General features: G+C 44.9%; 1 protein-coding gene across 1 annotated transcript in view; it reads left to right on the forward strand.

The window, feature by feature from the left end:
• The window catches only part of COPG2 (COPI coat complex subunit gamma 2), a 183,902-nt gene that overhangs the window by 73,308 nt on the left and 91,293 nt on the right, over window positions 1–19,301 (forward strand). Inside the window, exons 15-20 of the mRNA XM_079786091.1 lie at window positions 1,885–1,960; window positions 3,129–3,232; window positions 4,189–4,314; window positions 5,177–5,239; window positions 5,726–5,865; window positions 6,428–6,599. Of these exons, the coding sequence (XP_079642217.1) occupies window positions 1,885–1,960; window positions 3,129–3,232; window positions 4,189–4,314; window positions 5,177–5,239; window positions 5,726–5,865; window positions 6,428–6,599 (681 nt within the window). The remainder of the gene's footprint in view (window positions 1–1,884; window positions 1,961–3,128; window positions 3,233–4,188; window positions 4,315–5,176; window positions 5,240–5,725; window positions 5,866–6,427; window positions 6,600–19,301) is intronic.

Here is a 19,301-nt window from a genome sequence, read left to right on the forward strand (position 1 = left end):
GCGGTGACATTGCAGTCATGTCTCTTTCCTGAACTTTTATGTCCAACTATCTAAGGCACTTCTAATTCAACTTAAAATTCAAGCTCACCCAAACCTTTTATCATTCATTCTGTTGCAAAGGCAGAAACTTATTCTACTGTTTTATAATCTCCACCTGTTCTTTGGCAAAATTTTATCAATTCTGACTCTTTAATATTCCTTCATTCTCTTTTTTCTTCATTTTCATGGGTGCTGTTTTAGGCTCTCCTTCATTTCCAGTGCCAACTAGTGTGGCTGCTTCCAGTGTCATACAGATCCAGTCTGTACTCAACACTCTTCTACAGAAATGGACTTGCATTTAAAATCTGCTTATAAATTTAGTGTAGCGCACTTTGCTGCACATACACAAATTCATCCTCTATTTAACATCCTATGTAATAAAAGGGTAATATGCAAATTGTCCCCTCGACCAGGAGTTCCACCAGAGATCGACCAGAGGGCAAGGCCAGCCTGCCAACTGCCTGCGGCCCCTCCCCCCCCACTGTGCACAAATTCATGCACCAGGCCTCTAGTCTATACTAATAATCTATATTAATAAAAAGGTAATATGCTAATTAAACCAGACATCTTTCGGACATCCTTCCGGATGTCTTTCCGGACATCCTTCCAGATGTCCTTCCAGACAAAGCCATGGTGGTAGGGCTGAGGCAGAGGCAGTTAGGGGCGATCAGGTTGGCAGGGGACAGCGGTTAGGGGGATCCGGCCAGCAGGGTAGAGCAGTTAGGGCGATCAGGCCGGCAGGGGAACAGTTAGGGGTGATCAGGCAGGCAGAGGTGGTTATGGGTGATCAGGCAAGCAGGGGAATAGTTAGGGGCATCGGGCAAGCAAGCAGAGTAGTTATGGGTGATCAGGCAAGCAGGCAGAATGGTTAGGGGCGATCAGGCAGGCAGGCAGGTGAGCCGTTAGGAGCCAGCAGTCCTAGATTACAAAAGGGTGCAGGCCGGGCTGAGGGATCCCCTCTCCAATGCATGAATTTTGTGCACTGGGCCTCTAGTCCTTTAATAAGAACAGAGGCTAAACCACAACCTATTTTTGTTTTATCTTTAGTCTCACACTTGTCTCCTCCTGCTCTCAAACATGGGATCCTATTCTTCAGCCTTCCTCACCTGTGTCTAGATCCATTATGACACTATGCTTTCTTCTCTGGACTGAGGGCCTTTGCACTTGTCATTCTCTCTGCCTTTAATACTATTTTCCTTTCATTTTCCTCTGGTTAACGCTACTTGTTCTTCAATATTTAGCTCAAGTAATGTGTTAACTTCTTTTCTTCACCAATTCTGATATAAGTTTCTTTCTCTCTATTCACTTAGCTTCCTGGATATGGTTCTAACGTGGACTTACTGTGCTGTGTTGTAGTCATCTTTTACTTACCTGTCATTCCCACTAGAGTACAACTCCTTCATGTCAGGAGCTATTTCTTCTATCTTTCTTTCCCCAGAACCTATCATAATTCCTTACAAAAGTTATGTGAGCAATAAATCTTTATTGAATTAAGTGAATTTTAATAATAGAGCATCTTTTTATGCTTGGAGCTGGTTGTTTGAGATTATGGCTTAATTATATCAGTGTGATATATAAGAGGTTGTAGTGGAAATGGAGGAGTGCTCATAAAAAGAAATTGATATGATTTTTCCTATAATGCATAGAGGATTTTCCTATTCATAGCTCTCTTGGGCCTGCAGATTTCTGTTTATGCTTAAATGGATCAAAGAAATAAAATCAAGACACAATAAAACAATAAGAGTTTATTCCCTTTGAACATGGGTAAACTCTAATTTTTTGAATGATTATTACTTAATGCAAGAAACCAATATTTACGTTGCTTCATTTTATGCTTCATTATAGCTGCTGTGAGTGCTTTAGCTAAATTTGGGGCTCAGAATGAGAATCTCCTCCCAAGCATCCTTGTACTCTTACAAAGGTAAGTAAAAGAATGTCATTTGGGGGGGGGGGGATCTTTTTTCTTTTTTTTTTAATAAGACCTGCCATATGGCTGAATAGAGTTCCTCATTGTGCCATATCAAATGCATTGCAGGACCTAAGAATAGAGCTGATAGAGAAAGTGAGGGGCAAATGGCATTTTTGTTCTCTTCTAATTTTGTGTATGCTAAGTACATATAAAATTTGACTTTGAATTTCTCTTTGTATGAGTTTGAGAAAGTGACTTAAAGGTATATGCCTCAATTTGTATATTAGGGGCTAACTTCAAAGTGATTCACTAAGTAGAGTTACAAATTTCAGCTTCTCATGGTCTCTGTGACTCCCTATTTGATGAGGAAAAGACTTGATGTGAGCAAAAACTGTGATTATATCTTGTTATTAAAACATAAAAATTACAAACCAAAGGCTGGCTGGTTTAAATGAACAATGCCTGGATTTTGAGTGCTTTTTAGAGTCCTTAGAAAGTCTAGCATTCCCATTTTTTAATTATAAAGAAGTCTAAGTCTTTATCAGTATCATGTGGTTGCAGACCCAAGAAAAGACTCCAAACTGCTATCTTAAATTATTGAGTTCTTCCTAATTATTTTTTTAACTCTTTATTATTGAAAGTATTACATGTCTCTCTCCCCTCCCCCCCCACCCCCACCCCCCCCCGTTGTCTTCTCCCAGCCTGCCCCTGCCCCCCAGCCCTGGCCTTCACAGCCCCCCCATTGTCTATATACATTAGTTATGCTTATATGCATACAACTTCTTTGGTTGATCTCTTCCCTGCAAGATCCTCCCACCCGCCACCCTCCCCTGCCTTCCCTCTGAGGTTTGAGGGTCTGTTTGATCATTTTTATGTCTGGATCTATTTTTGTTTGTCAGCTTATGTTGTTCATTATATTCTACAAATGAGTGAGATCATGCGATACTTATCCTTCTCTTCCTATTTATTTTAATGCCTACTTATATAGTGCTTATTTACCAATTGAGAGCAGTGCCCAAGATTTATGGTGATTTTAGGATCCTCTGTTGGCTGTTGTTGAGTTCTTTTAAATAAAGGTAGTGGTGTCACATAGCCTGATTGTGTTCTTTAGACGTGGTGGTAAAGCTCTTGGTAATCTTTAGGGTGCTGTTTGACATGCCTATTTGTATCCTTTGGACAGGTGTATGATGGATACTGATGATGAGGTACGAGACAGAGCTACTTTCTATCTGAATGTACTGCAGCAGAAGCAGATGGCATTGAATGCTACATATATCTTCAATGGTCAGTGAGAGCCATGGATGTAGACAAATATACTTTTGGTATCTTGGAAGCATGTCTTAAGATGATTTGCATATGAGCTGACTTGACTAAGCAAAATGCTTGTTTTATGCCTTTGACTGCACTTCCATTTCTAGGGAAATCTGAAGTATGTAAAAGCCCAAAGAATATTGCTTGCTCCTGATCCTCCTTAAGCTCCTTCTTGGATGAGTTTACCCTTTCTCCCATTTCTTATGCTACTAGAGGCTTGGTACACAAAATTTGTGCACTGGGGGGAGGGTCCCTCAGCACAGCCTGCGTCCTCCCGTGTCCGGGAGCCCTCGGAGGATGTCCAACTGCCGGCTTAGGCCCACTCCCTGGGGATTGGGCCTAGGCTGGCAGTTGGACATCCCTCTCGCAGTCCTGGAGCCCTCGCTTACTACTCCTGCCTGCTCGCTATTCCTTATCGCTCAGCTCACTGCTCCTTAGTGCTGCCATGGAGGCCAAAGAGGCTCCTGCCACCGCCGCTGCACTCACCAGCTATGTGCCCAGCTTCTGGCTTAGCGGCACTGTGGGAGCGCACTGACCACCAGGGGGCAGTTCCTGCGTTGAGCGTCTGCCCCCTGGTTGTCAGTGCGCATCATAGTGACCAGTAGTTCTGATCATTTCGCTGTAATGGTCACTTAGGCTTTTATTATATAGATTATATAGATCATTGTTCCCACATGGCTAAGTTGCTCTCTTTTAGGGATGGTACTTATATTTTGTTGAAAATTTTTATGCTCTGCTCCCATGCTTCCTTAGATGAAAGTATAAGAATGTTTTATATAAGAGCCTTTACTTTTAATTTCTTATGTTATAGAGTCTGTGGTTATATTTTCCCCTCCTTCAGAAAGAGTAGGTAAACAGTATAAATCTGGGCCTATCTGGATCCTAGCATTGGCAAGAAGTTATAATGCTGAGATTTCTCTGTTTTATAGGTCTGACAGTGTCTATACCAGGGATGGAAAAAGCTTTACATCAGTATACATTGGAGCCTTCAGAAAAGCCCTTCGACATGAAATCTATTCCTCTTGCTATGGCTCCTGCCTTTGAACAGAAAGCAGGTAATGGGACCACTTCACTCTGTTAGTGTTTCTATGTTTAAGTAGTGTCATTAGCACATTTTCTCTAATGCATCCTTTGTTCGCTTAATTGTCACTCTGTATTTCTAAATCTTTTTAGAAGTGTGGTGGATGATACTTTAAATTAGGTTTTAAATTATTTTCCTGGTTTTCACATAAAAGCTCAAATATGAAGTGTGACCAGATTGAAAGTTTTTATTTTTCCGTGCTCAGTATTGCAGCATCTGAAGTTAGCTCTCATCTGAAGTTAGTGTCTCAGAGCAGCAATTTGCTGTCACCTCCTGTTTTTATTTTCTGAAGTTGGTAATTTCTTAATTTTACTATTGGAGGTTTGTCTTGAAAGAATGTATGGGACAAGATCATAAAAAAATGTTCCCAAGGGGTAGCTAACTATAAAATTAAGGAAGGAAGGAAGGAAGGAAGGAAGGAAGGAAGGAAGGAAGGAAGGAAGGAAGGAAGGAATGTTTAATGGTCAGAACTGAGAAAGAATAATCTTAACTTTGAACCTTTTCAGTTTTTCTGTTGATACTGTACAAGTAATTTTTCCTATTTGAATCATGAGAAGACTTGTTTTATAAATAGTTCCTTTTTTTTAAGAATTTTTTTGGTACATTCTCACCCATTTAAAGCAAATACTATATTTTAGGGCTTACTTTATTATGTTCACTAAATACATTTTAATTTGAACATCTCTCTAAAAAAAGGTGACAGAAGCCTACTGGTGTTTTTAGCAATGGCTTCTTTTATGTCTGCTAGAAATTTCTGCCCTGATGTCTTTCTATCTGCATTTTAAGCTTGATAGTGGGAGGAAAGCTCACTTGATTGCTCATATCTGTCTTTTTAGAAATCACACTTGTGGCTACTAAGTCAGAGAAGTTGGCTCCTTCCAGGCAAGACATTTTCCAAGGTATGATAAATTGATGGTTGGAAGTAATAGTCTGCACTGTAGGCATTATAAATATAACTAAGTGCACTACTTTCATTCAGTTTGATGAATTCCAAGTGCAGGAAATCTTTGTGTGGCTGAATATTTGTTGTTATAGGTGATAGTTGCTGTTATAGGTTATAGTTGCTGGGGCTACCTGAAGTCCATGGGACATTACAATTGCCAAAGCTAATGTGTTAACTGGGAATGTTGTTCTTCATATCCTAGTTGACAGGGAACTCAAATTCTAAGAAATTAGGAATATAAGGTTTTGTGCTTTTAGTAATTGAGTATATAAACTCATAAAATATTAATTTATTAAAGCTTGGGGATATATCAGAGTTTAATTATTAGTTAGGTGATGGAAACTTAAAACATTGTAAGCATCTAGAATAATGTCCTAGATTATTCTCATTTTGGGTCATTGTCTCATCTTGTTTTCTTCCTTATTTCCTTTTTTCTTGATAGAACAATTGGCTGCTATTCCTGAGTTCATGAATCTGGGACCCTTGTTCAAATCTTCTGAGCCTGTTCAGCTTACAGAAGCAGAGACTGAATACTTTGTTCGTTGTGTCAAGCACACGTTTACCAATCACATTGTGTTCCAGGTGAGATAAGTTCCCTACCCCGCCCCTAAGGGAGCTTACTGGGCTTGGAGACCAGTATTAACTCCCCTGTAATTTGTGATTCTAGTAGTTCCTTTTATAGAGAAGGGAAAGAACTTGGCAGCATTTCTGGTTTTCCTCCCCATGGCTACAGAGCTGCCTTCGTATGATGGGTTAAAACTAAAAGGACTTAAAAATAAAATATCTGGAAAAGTTTCACAACATAAAGTATAAGCTGCTAAAGAATAATCATCATTTAACATAGGGGTAAAAGCTTAGCTTCTAAGAATCAATTGAAATCCATTAAACATCTGCCATCTTGTTTGGTAGAACTAAGTCGCAGGAAAGAGAAAAAACAAGTGAATAATATAAGCCCCAAAGCCTCAATGATAAGGCTATCCCTATTACCTAAAGAAAAACCTTAGGAAGAGACCTGCAGTACTGTTTGGAGAGGAAAGGTATGGTGAATTCCAGAACTGAGTTATGGGTTATGCGTGGGAAGGAACAACTTGCTTGCAAACCGTTCTTGTCCTTCATAATATTTTTCTGTTTGCTGACTTTTCAGTTTGATTGTACCAACACTCTCAATGACCAGCTACTGGAGAAAGTGACAGTGCAGGTGGAACCATCAGATTCCTATGAAGTGCTGTGTTGTGTCCCAGTCCCCAGCCTCACTTATAATCAACCAGGAATATGTTACACTCTTGTTCGTTTGCCTGATGATGACTCTTCAGCAGGTACTAACGCGCAGAAGGAAAGAGATACTTACGTGATTAAGAATGCATTTCCACTTGAGCTCTTAAATGTCTGGACAATGTTTGGGGTTCAAGAATATGGTTCTTTTCTAGAATTAAATGTAATGACAGTGATGATGTATTTATAGTTACATAATTAGTGCTGCAGAAATATTATTTATAACTAAGCCTCTAAGTAAAATTTGCTGGACATTTAATCTTAAAAGAGAAACTGAATCCGTACAGGGGTAGCCCAGAAGGACTTCAGGCTTTCTGGTAGTAGAACAGTGTAACCACTGATAAGCGTTCATCTGCCTGATGTCTCCTATGAAGGAGCACGACCCACTTCTCTGTGGTGTTTCTTTCCAGGACATTGTAAGGGCTTTTTATTAGTAGATCCATGGCATTTTAAAACATATTGTTTGTGAGGGTCTGCCAGCAGTCGCCAACCTTTCGAACGTCACAGACCACCAGTGGTCCGTGGACCACCGGTTGGCGACCACTGCTATACCATAAGGCTGGCATCTAAGAGTATGTCTCAGTCCAGTAAATGTCTTAACATTTGTGTATCCACGTTGGAGAAAGGCTTTATAATTCTTTCCTTGATTCATGAGGAGTCTGGGTAGGAATGAGGAGGGTAGCTTCTAGTGCCCATAATAGTATTTACAGGTTTGGGGATCTGAGGTCTTCTGACCTATCTCTTGCGAATGTCTAGTGTGTGTTCTTGATATATTTCCCCCATTTTCCCACCTGAGTGCTTCTTCTCTTTCCATATTCACTAAGGAGTATTCACAATGGTTACCTGGTTTTCACAGAAATAAGCACACACATTGCATTTATGTTTTAAACAACTTTTATTAGTAGTACTGGAAAAAACACTTTTTACTTCTAGTACAGGAAAAAGCAATTTTTACTTTTAGTACAGGAAAATACAATTTTTACTACTAGTACAGGAAAAACAATTTTTACTACTGATACAGGGAAAAATTTTACTACTAGTACAGGAAAAACAACAGATAATAGTTAACAAATATTGAGGAAGGTACACAGTTACAAGAAATCGTAAAAGTACTAGTGAATTGTTATCTCTGGTCATCATTCAATTACATTAGGGGCTTAACCTGCCTTCTTTTAGCCCCTTTCCAAGCTCCCTTTTTAGATGTTAGTTCTGGGAACCCCTGCCCAATCTTATCTGTGTTGGATGATAGACCAGGTTACTCACTCTAGCACGAGGTAGATTCAAATTGGCACTGTTGCTGGGTCTGAATCCCAGGTTGTTCCCTCTGACCCCTGGGTGCAGCCACCCTGGATCCATAACCCGCTGGGTTAGGAAGGCACTTTCCTATCTGGCCTCTAGGATTTCTCCTTCAAACTTGAGGCCGTCCAACTTTAACCTTTCATTACCTCCCTTATCCCTTAATGAGGTTTCTCTTGTTCCATTCCCTTTTAACTTCACTTTCTCTCCTGGTCTATTCCCCTCTAGTTAGACTTTTCTAAAGTATGTCCACCAGCCAGAAACATAGCTGGCTGTATCTTAAGTAAAAGTAGTTTTATTTACTCTTGTTCCAAACCAGTATCTGGGCCCAGTCTTAAAGTAGTCCCGTGGCTTCTGCCACCATCCTGGGATAATCTGCACTTTTATCAGTTTTTTCAAGTGGCCTCCTCTGCTTATTTCATAATTGTTCCTCCTGTGGTGCTTCTCACCAAGTTTCTGCTTTTTTAAGAAAAGCCATTACTTCACCACTTAATTTTAAAGGGAAGCAAAATGCTTGAACCCATCGAAGAATCAAGCTTTTCCCAAATGAGAACATTAGCTCTTCCCTTTCCAGGTTCACTTGGATAACTGATAACTTGGGTGCCTCACAGACCCCAGGGAATGTCTTAACAGAATACAGTAAATACAGTTTTACAATATCAAAATACATAAAACAACAGCATTGAAATTACAGCAATCACATACAGTTCGGGAGGAAATAACAACAACAACAACAACAACAATAGAAACTTTTCTACTAAGAGAGTAGGTACAGGGGAGGTTTTTCTGACCCCTCTGTAGTGAGGGGTTAATTTATTTTAAAAAACATGTATCTTACAAATTAGCCCAGAAGTTTCAACCTTTGATCTGCTGGCTATGGCCTCTTTTGCTTAATGGTTTGTTTGTATTTTATTAATAAAAATTTGACATTAGGAGAATGTTTTTTTCCCTATTAAATTCAAAGGGTTTGTTGATTTGGTGCTAAAAGTCCATTATAAACTCTTGTCATCCCATCTTGGAGAAAAGTCTCAACACTTGGACTTTTCAAACTGCTTTATATTTGACCCATCAGATCTACCTGCTTAAAAACAAATTCCTTTCTATTCCTTTGTTTTTGTCAGAAATTCTAAAATTTTTCATCTATGACCAATCCAAAATCTTTGCTGTACAATGAATAGAAGTAAAATACCAGGACATAGATGGTAATAAAAGTCTTTTACCCATCCCTTCCTTTTCCCATTGCAAATATTCCAATCACCTGAATATCTACACATCACCTCTACTTTGTCTCATCTCAGAAAATATATTTTCCTTATAATCAAAAGGGGGGGAAATAAATTATATAGATCATGATTTCCTTCAACTTGAAAATTATATAGCATAATAGAAAGAAATATAGGTAATAGAGCTACACAAATTGGGATTTGAATTCTAACTCTGCTCCATATAAACTGTATAACCATGGACAAGCTATTTGATCTCTGTAAGCCTTTCAGGATTGTTGAAAGGATGAAATATCATTAAATAAAGTCATTAGCATAGTGTCAGACATGTAGTAAATACTCAATAAACAGGAGCTATTTTTGGTTCAATTCTGGAACTATCTACTTTCTTCCATTATCCTCTTTAAAAAGTAAGTGTTCCACAGTTGAAGAGACATACACCCTCTAACATCATCCAGAAAACTATTCAATTATTATTATCTTTGCTGTGTCTTTAAACTTTCCCATTCTCCCTTACTTTATAAGTATACAAAAAATCTACACCATCTGAAAAATGTGCTTTAACCCAACATCAAGATAGCACAATAACTCCTTCCTTCAATTTATAGGTAGTTTGTGGAAAGAGTAACTCTCAATTCAATTAGTCCTACTTTTATATTCTAGCCTCTAACAATTACAAGTCCTAAACTGCGGGACCAATACCTACTCCAGGTAAACCCCAGGGTGCCACCACCTATTTTTCCAGGACATTTATCGGCTATGTCCATTGGCTCGCTGTCTGCCTGGTCCAGGGTCCTTTGACCCCATGCTCACATTCTTAACTCTCATGCCTATACCTCTACCACTCAGGCGCTCCTCTGCTCATGCTTCACCTCTCTGCCCAGCTCTCCTCTCTGCCCCTTCCACCCAGTGATTCTCACCCAAGGGTGCATGACCCCCCAAGGCGGCCTATGAGCAACATCTTTCATAGAAAAATACAGATAGAGATAGAGACCTTTGTGGGTCCACCATTATGAGATGGTGGTGGCTTACCTGGCCTTCTCTGTGACCTCTCCTCACCTGGCCAAGCCCTGCACTGACAGGGTTGTCCACAGGCTTTTTGCCACTTCTCCACACCTCATCCTCCTCTGACTTCATCCTAGCAGGCCGGCATTGCTCTTTTGCCTTACCCACTCTGTGATCTTCCCCTGGGTGGCTTCCATCATGCCCAGGTGTCACTCAGGGACTTAAAGTTCCTTCCTTCTCCTAGTCCCCACCCATGTTTCCCTATTTACCATACTTTCACTGCAGTGCATTTGAATCTGCTTACCTTAGGCCATAGCTCTTCGTGCTGGGGTCATCATCTATCCTGCTTTGCTTCTCTACTGCATACCTAGCAAGACAACTGTCCTTCCTGAGCCATGTGACATTTCTGCAGCCACAGTCTTTGCATCTCCTAGCTGAAAACCATGATGCTCTGTGTGCTCCTTAAGTCATTCCCCACCATCTTCACACCTCAGTGCAGTCTCCTTGGCCTCGATATACTGTCCTGCATCAGCACGCTTGCCCAATGGCCTCTGCTCACAGCCTGTGAACCCGGACTGTGATTTCCTCCCGGGAGGCAAATATCATCGCCCGTAACCTTTCCTGTTTCCATTGGGACCCCTTTGTTGCACATTCTTGGGACACAGCCTGTGGGGAGCCTCTTCCTCTCATTCACCTACCTCTACCTTATCATTCTAGGTCAGTGGTTCCAACCGTTCACAGTGGGACAATTTGGATTTAACGGGGCCGAAAAAACGAGTTATTAACAGTGCATTTCTTGCATTACTTGTGGTTCTAGAAGCATCATATATTAGTACAGTATAGAAATATCTGTTGTGACATATTGATGCAGTTCAGTTCCCTGTTATAGGTTTTAAAAGTTTATTTGCTATTATTTCATATTTCTTCGTAGTGTTATTTTTTAACATTTTGTGGGTTATTTCTTCGTCAGTACTTCAACTGTCCTTGTGTTCTTTCATTTTTCTCTTTCCTGGGTGCCATGTTCTTTGGGAGCTTGTTTAGACCAAGTCAATGGCCTTTGAGGTGTCCTCCACGCCAATAGGAGTTCACTTTTAGAATAATGGGAATTATATGTCACGGGCGAGGGCAAGCATCAGGATTTTAGAGATGCTTAGGTGGGGCATGGGCAAAACAAGGTTGGGAACCTCTGCTCTGGGTCTTTGGCCTTCAGCCCTCCCTCATGTCCCGTGCTACTTACCCATGCCTGACACCATGACGCTCACTCTCATCGTGTACAGAGCCCTTTACTGGGTCTTGCCTTCCACCCCTCTTCTCTCCTTCCTCTGCCAGCCATGGTCTCTCTCCCAGCTGATCCTTGCTTCTACTCTACAGCCCTTCAGGTGCTCTCTGATCACATCAGTCCACCCTAAATTGCGCCGTTGGTCACTCGTGTCTCCCTCAGCCTTTCTCCTCAAGAGACCCCAGTTTTCAGGACCAAAGCTTGGTGCTCCACTCCCTACTCACTCCAGGTGAACCCCAGGGTGGCACCCCCTATCCTTCCAGGACATTTCTCAGCTACATCCATTGGCTCACTCTCTCTGCCAGGTCCAGGGTCCATTGAGCCCATTCAGGCATTCTTGATTCTCATGCCTCCACCTCTACCACTCAGGCACTCCTCTGCTCAGGCTTCACCTCTCTGCCCAGCTCTCCTCTCTGCCCCTTCCACCCAGTGATTCTCACCCGAGGGTGCATGACCCCCCAAGGCGGCCTATCAGCAACCTCTTTGGGGTGTGTTTTTGTGTTTTCTTTTCGGAATGTTTTTTGGTTTTGTTGTTTGAAGCAGCGTGCTGCTCCCCCTTCAGATGGTGTGATAGGCCTCCCTTGGGGGTCATGCCCACCCCCCCCGGGTGAAACTCACCCCCCTCACCCCCGGGAAGAATCACTGCTGTGGAAGCCCAACCTGACTCCTGGGCCGCACTCATCCTTGGGCCTCTCGCCTTCCACTGGTTGCCATTGACACATGTTCCTGAAAGATCCCAGCGATGGCACCATTCTCACACTGCCCTGACACTGTCCTCTTGCAACCACCCCACTCCCATCCAAAAGCCAGTCTGAAAAACACCGTTATTTTTTCTGATGCCACCACCACAATCCCAACACACACACACACACATAAGCTACTCCTTCCTTCCTCCCTGCCCTTATGACTTTCATGCCTTGTGGAAGTACCTTTGTCCACAACCTGGTCCTTCTCAGCACTTGATATTGTCCCTTTTCTCTACCTTATCCCTCCTCCCAGAACACTGGCATGATCCTTCCACAAAGCCACGGTGGTCCTCTTCAGCCTTCCTGTGTTTTCCAACAAACAGACCTTTCCCTTCCCTCAAACCCACACCTGCTGGTAGTGCCCTCTCCGGGTAGATTCCCTGGTATTGCCCGGCAGCTCTTTCACCTGTCCTCCTCATGCCCACCACTTGACATGGAATCAAACCACAATCTCCATTAAGGACATGGTTATTCCTCTGCATAGAACTTGGCTACCGTTACCCAACCCCATCGGAAATGCCATGGATCTTAAGCCTGCCCTCCTCTCCAACCCTGGCACACCAGAAACGCCTACAGACACTACCGAATCCCACCTCGCCCTTCACACTGCTGGTCATAACTGTATGAACTTACTTCCACTGGGCACCTCTGAAGTCAGCCTAGATTCCTACTTGCCACCTCCCTCCTCTCTTCACTCTTCTTCTAGGTGCCAGCCCTGTCCCTTCCACTGTGCTCCACGCTCCATCCTTCCCTGGGTGTCCACCATCACTTTCTTTATCTCCTTCCACTCTCTCTGCATCGAGGCAATATTAGCTCACTCCTTCCCGAGACCACTCTTTCCGGATGCATAGTTTCACTTACCTCCTCCACCAGGGGAATCATTCTGCCTCTTCTGAAGGCCCCAGGCATCTAGTAAGCTCCATAAAGCCTGCTGATTACATACTTGTATTGGTTCATCCCTTCTCCCTAGTAGTGTGATCACTCTGGACACCTCCTCTCCCTACTCACGCTCTTCCCATGCCCTCAGCAGGCTTTCTTTCCTGAAACCATTCACCATCACTTAGTCCTTCCACGGACAGCCAGCCGCACTCCTTTGGCTTGGTTTTCCCATGGGCAGCCTCACATCATTCGCACTCTCTTGTCCTTCTTCATCCAGCCCTTGCCCACAGAACATTGGGGATCATGGCGCAACGTCCCGTCCTCTTCCTGCTCTCATCTTTACTCTTTCCACCTCTCCTTCATCTGAACCTGTCCATAACTCTCACCCTTCCAACTCCATTGACTCTGCCCACATCCCTCCTTTACCATCTTTTCCTCTTGGGCACACAACCCTCACAATACTCAACTGCAGATGTTAAGGACCGCCCTTCACTCTCGGTCCCATACTGACTTGTCCCCTTTTTGCAACCAGATACAGCCTACAAAGTAAGCGTTCCCCAGGCCCTGCCATCCCACCTCTTACTCTGTCCGTCTGTGTCCATCTGCTCGGCTGCCCAAATTACCTCCTAGAACTAGATCAATGACAACCCGCTGGTTTTTGTGATCTGCCACTGGACTCCAGGCACATGGGCCCCTGCTGTGGTCTCTGAGTCTAGCTGCCATGGTTTCTGTGCAGGGACAGCCTTGTCATACAACGCTGCACTGTTTCCTCTTCACCCCACTCATTGATTCCCTGCTTGCTCCTGAGGTCCCCGGGAGTTCCAATGCCTGGAACACAGCCTCTGGTATCTGCTCTGGACAGCTCTGTTCCTACCATCCTTCCTCACTTGGACTCATGCTACCCCTCTGGAGACCTGAGCTCTATCACCATCTCAATATTGGTATCTTTTTAATCCCCCACATCCGATTTTAGTCTGTGATTTCCAAACCTGAGTCCCTCTCACATTCTAGCGAGTCTAACACATATTCTATGCCAGCAGGTGGCCAACTCTTTTCCAATCGTCTTGGTTGACCCAACGCTCAAACCCAGGTACATCGTCTCATAGCTGTCTGAGATTACAGTCTCTCTCCCTCTTCCTCTATCTATATCTCTGTCACTGTCTTGTATCTGTCTCTGTCTCTGTCTCTATTTGTCTATCCGCCAGGGTGAAAATTGATCCTAGCTTATCCATTCGTGTTCCTATTTTCCACCCTTGGTCCAGCAACCCTCCCCTTGACTTCAAAGTCACATCGAAATTCCACCATGACCTGCTGGTCAGGTGAAGGATTGATTGGTCCTTCCATGACCTGTGCACCTCTCTTCAGGAGCAGTCCTCCTGCCCCCATTGCCAGCATTTTTATCTTCAAGAGGGTTCTACTGACTCCTTCTGCTGTCCCAAGGGCCTTACCTTTGTGGGTCCACCATTATGAGATCGTGGTGGCCTCCTGGCCGTCTCTGTGACCTCTCCTCACCTGGCCAAGTCCTGCACTGACAGGCTTGTCCACAGGCTTTTTGCCACTTCTCCACACCTCATCCTCCTCTGACTTCATCCTACCAGGCCGGCATTGCTCTTTTGCCTTACCCACTCTGTGATCTTCCCCTGGGTGGCTTCCTTCACGCCCAGGTGTCACTCAGGGACTTGAAGTTCCTTCCTTCTCCTAGTCCCCACCCATGTTTCCCTATTTACCATACTTTCACTTCAGTGTCTTTGAATCTCCTTATCTTATGCCGTAGCTCTTCGTGCTTGGGTCATCATCTATCCTGCTTTGCTTCTCTACTGCATACCTAGCAAGACAACTGTCCTTCCTGAGCCATGTGACATTTCTGCAGCCACAGTCTTTGCATATGATGGCTGAAAACCATGATGCTCTGTGTGCTCCTTAAGTCATTCCCCACCATCTTCACACCTCAGTGCAGTCTCCTTGGCCTCGATATACTGTCCTGCATCAGCACGCTTGCCCAATGGCCTCTGCTCACAGCCTGTGAACCCGGACTGTGATTTCCTCCCTGGAGGCAAACATCGTCCCCCGTAACATTTCCTGTTTCCATTGGGACCCCTTTGTTGCACATTCTTGGGACACAGCCCTTGGGGAGCCTCTTCTGCTCATTCCCCTACCTCTACCTTATCACTCTAGGTCAGTGGTTCCAACCGTTCACAGTGGGACAATTTGGATTTAACGGGGCCGAAAAAAACGAGTTATTAACAGTGCATTTCTTGCATTACTTGTGGTTCTAGAAGCATCATACACTAGTACAGTATAGAAATATCTGTTGTGACATATTGATGCAGTTCAGTTCCCTGTTATAGGTTTTAAAAGTTTATTTGCTATTATTTCATATTTCTTCGTAGTGTTATTTTTTAACATTTTGTGGGTTATTTCTTCGTCAGTACTTCAACTGTCCTTGTGTTCTTTCATTTTTTCTTTCCTGGGTGCCATGTTCTTTGGGAGCTTGTTTAGACCAAGTCAATGGCCTTTGAGGTGTCCTCCATGCCAATAGGAGTTCACTTTTGGAATAATGGGAATTAGACGTCACGGGCGAGGGCAAGCATCAGGATTTTAGAGATGCTTAGGTGGGGCATGGGCAACAAAAGGTTGGGAACCTCTGCTCTGGGTCTTTGGCCTTCAGCCCTCCCTCTTGTCCCGTGCCTGCTCACCCATGCCTGACACCATGATGCTCAGTCTCATCGTGCACAGAGCCCTTTACTGGGTCTTGCCTTCCACCCCTCTTCTCTCCTTCCTCTGCCAGCCATGGTCTCTCTCCCAGCTGATCCTTGCTTCTACTCTACAGCCCTTCAGGTGCTCTCTGAACACATCAGTCCTCCCTAAATTGCGCCGTTGGTCACTCGTGTCTCCCTCAGCCTTTCGCCTCAAGAGGCCTCAGTTCCAGGACCAAAGCTTGGTGCTCCACTCCCTACTGACTCCAGGTGAATCCCAGGGTGGCACCCCCTATCCTTCCAGGACATTTCTCGGCTACATCCATTGGCTCGCGCTGTCTGCCGGGTTCAGGGTCCATTGAGCCCATTCAGGCATTCTTGATTCTCATGTCTCCACCTCTAACACTCAGGCACTCCTCTGCTCAGGCTTCACCTCTCTGCCCAGCTCTCCTCTCTGCCCCTTCCACCCAGTGATTCTCACCCGAGGGTGCATGACCCCCCAAGGCGGCCTATCAGCAACCTCTTTGGGGTGTGTTTTTGTGTTTACTTTTCGGAATGTTTTTTGGTTTTGTTGTTTGAAGCAGCGTGCTGCTCCCCCTTCAGATGGTGTGATAGGTCTCCCTTGGGGGTCATGCCCACCCCCCCCCCCGGGTGAAACTCACCCCCCCCCCAACCCCCGGGAAGAATCACTGCTGTGGAAGCCCAACCTGACTCCTGGGCCACACTCATCCTTGGGCCTCTCGCCTTCCACTGGTTGCCATTGACACATGTTCCTGAAAGATCCCTGCGTTGGCACCATTCTCACACTGCCCTGACACTGTCCTCTTGCAACCACCCCACTCCCATCCAAAAGCCAGTCTGAAAAACACCGTTATTTTTTCTGATGCCACCATCACAATCCCAACACACACACACACACACACACATAAGCTATTCCTTCCTTCCTCCCTGCCTTTATGACTTTCATGCCTTGTGGAAGTACCTTTGTCCACAACCTGGTCCTTCTCAGCACTTGATATTGTCCCTTTTCTCTACCTTATCCCTCCTCCCAGAACACTGGCATGATCCTTCCACAAAGCCACGGTGGTCCTCTTCAGCCTTCCTGTGTTTTCCAACAAACAGACCTTTCCCTTCCCTCAAACCCACACCTGCTGGTAGTGCCCTCTCTGAGTAGCTTCCCTGGTATTGCCCTGCAGCTCTTTCACCTGTCCTCCTCATGCCCACCACTTGACATGGAATCAAACCACAATCTCCATTAAGGACATGGTTATTCCTATGCATAGAACTTGGCTACCGTTACCCAACCCCATCGGAAATGCCATGGATCTTAAGCCTGCCCTCCTCTCCAACCCTGGCACACCGGAAACGCCTACAGACACTACCGAATCCCACCTCGCCCTCCACACTGCTGACCATAACAGTATGAACTTACTTCCACTGGGCACCTCTGAAGTCAGCCTAGATTCCTACTTGCCACCTCCCTCCTCTCTTCAGTCTTCTTCTTGGTGCCAGCCCTGTCCCTTCCACTGTGCTCCACGCTCCATCCTTCCCTGGGTGTCCACCATCACTTTCTTTATCTCCTTCCACTCTCTCTGCATCGAGGCAATATTAGCTCACTCCTTCCCGAGACCACTCTTTCCGGATGCATAGTTTCACTTACCTCCTCCACCAGGGGAATCATTCTGCCTCTTCTGAAGGCCCCAGGCATCTAGTATGCTCCATGCCTGCTGATTACATACTTGTATTGGGTCATCCCTTCTCCCTAGTAGTGTGCTCACTCTGGACACCTCCTCTCCCTACTCACGCTCTTCCCATGCCCTCAGAAGGCTTTCTCTACTGAAACCATTCACCATCACTTAGACCTTCCATGGACAGCCAGCCGCACTCCTTTGGCTTGGTTTTCCCATGGGCAGCCTCACATCATTCGCACTCTCTTGTCCTTCTTCATCCAGCCCTTCCCCACAGAACATTGGGGATCATGGCGCAACGTCCCGTCCTCTTCCTGCTCTCATCTTTACTCTTTCCACCTCTCCTGCATCTGAACCTGTCCATAACTCTCACCCTTCCAACTCCATTGACTCTGCCCACATCCCTCCTTTACCATCTTTTCCTCTTGGGCACACAACCCTCACAATACTCAACTGCAAATGTTAAGGACCGCCCTTCACTCTCGGTCCCATACTGACTTGTCCCCTTTTTGCAACCAGATACAGCCTACAAAGTAAGCGTTCCCCAGGCCCTGCCATCCCACCTCTTACTCTGTCCGTCTGTGTCCATCTGCTCGGCTGCCCAAATTACCTCCTAGAACTAGATCAATGAAAACCAGCTGGTTTTTGTGATCTGCCACTGGACTCCAGGCACATGGGCCCATGCTGTGGTCTCTGAGTCTAGCTGCCATGGTTTCTGTGCAGGGACAGCCTTGTCATACAACGCTGCACTGTTTCCTCTTCACCCCACTCATTGATTCCCTGCTTGCTCCTGAAGTCCCCGGGAGTTCCAATGCCTGGAACACAGCCTCTGGTATCTGCTCTGGACAGCTCTGTTCCTACCATCCTTCCTGACTTGGACTCATGCTACCCTCTGGAGACCTGAGCTCTATCACCATCTCAATATTGGTATCTTTTTAATCCCCCACATCCGATTTTAGTCTGTGATTTCCAAACCTGAGTCCCTCTCACATTCTAGCGAGTCTAACACATATTCTATGCCAGCAGTTGCCCAACTCTTTTCCAATCGTCTCGGTTGACCCAACTCTCAAACCCAGGTACATCGTCTCATGGCTGTCTGAGATTACAGTCTCTCTCCCTCTTCCTCTATCTATATCTCTGTCACTGTCTTGTCTCTGTCTCTGTCTCTGTCTCTATTTCTCTATCATCCAGGGTGAAAATTGATCCTAGCTTATCCATTCGTGTTCCTATTTTCCACCCTTGTTCCAGCAACCCTCCCCTTGACTTCAAAGTCACATCGTACTTCCACCATGACCTGGTCAGGTGAAGGATTGATTGGTCCTTCCATGACCTGTGCACCTCTCTTCAGGAGCAGTCCTCCTGCCCCCATTGCCAGCATTTTTATCTTCAAGAGGGTTCTACTGACTCCTTCTGCTGTCCCAAGGGCCTTACCTTTGTGGGTCAACCATTATGAGATCGTGGTGGCCTCCTGGCCGTCTCTGTGACCTCTCCTCACCTGGCCAAGTCCTGCACTGACAGGGTTGTCCACAGGCTTTTTGCCACTTCTCCACACCTCATCCTCCTCTGACTTCATCCTACCAGGCCGGCATTGCTCTTTTGCCTTACCCACTCTGTGATCTTCCCCTGGGTGGCTTCCTTCACGCCCAGGTGTCACTCAGGGACTTGAAGTTCTTTCCTTCTCCTAGTCCCCACCCATGTTTCCCTATTTACCATACTTTCACTTCAGTGTCTTTGAATCTCCTTATCTTATGCCGTAGCTCTTCGTGCTTGGGTCATCATCTATCCTGCTTTGCTTCTCTACTGCATACCTAGCAAGACAACTGTCCTTCCTGAGCCATGTGACATTTCTGCAGCCACAGTCTTTGCATATGATGGCTGAAAACCATGATGCTCTGTGTGCTCCTTAAGTCATTCCCCACCATCTTCACACCTCA

The sequence above is a fragment of the Cnephaeus nilssonii genome (genome assembly GCF_951640355.1).
Source record: "Cnephaeus nilssonii genome assembly, chromosome: 12".
In the NCBI taxonomy this organism is placed as follows: Eukaryota; Metazoa; Chordata; class Mammalia; order Chiroptera; family Vespertilionidae; genus Cnephaeus; species Cnephaeus nilssonii.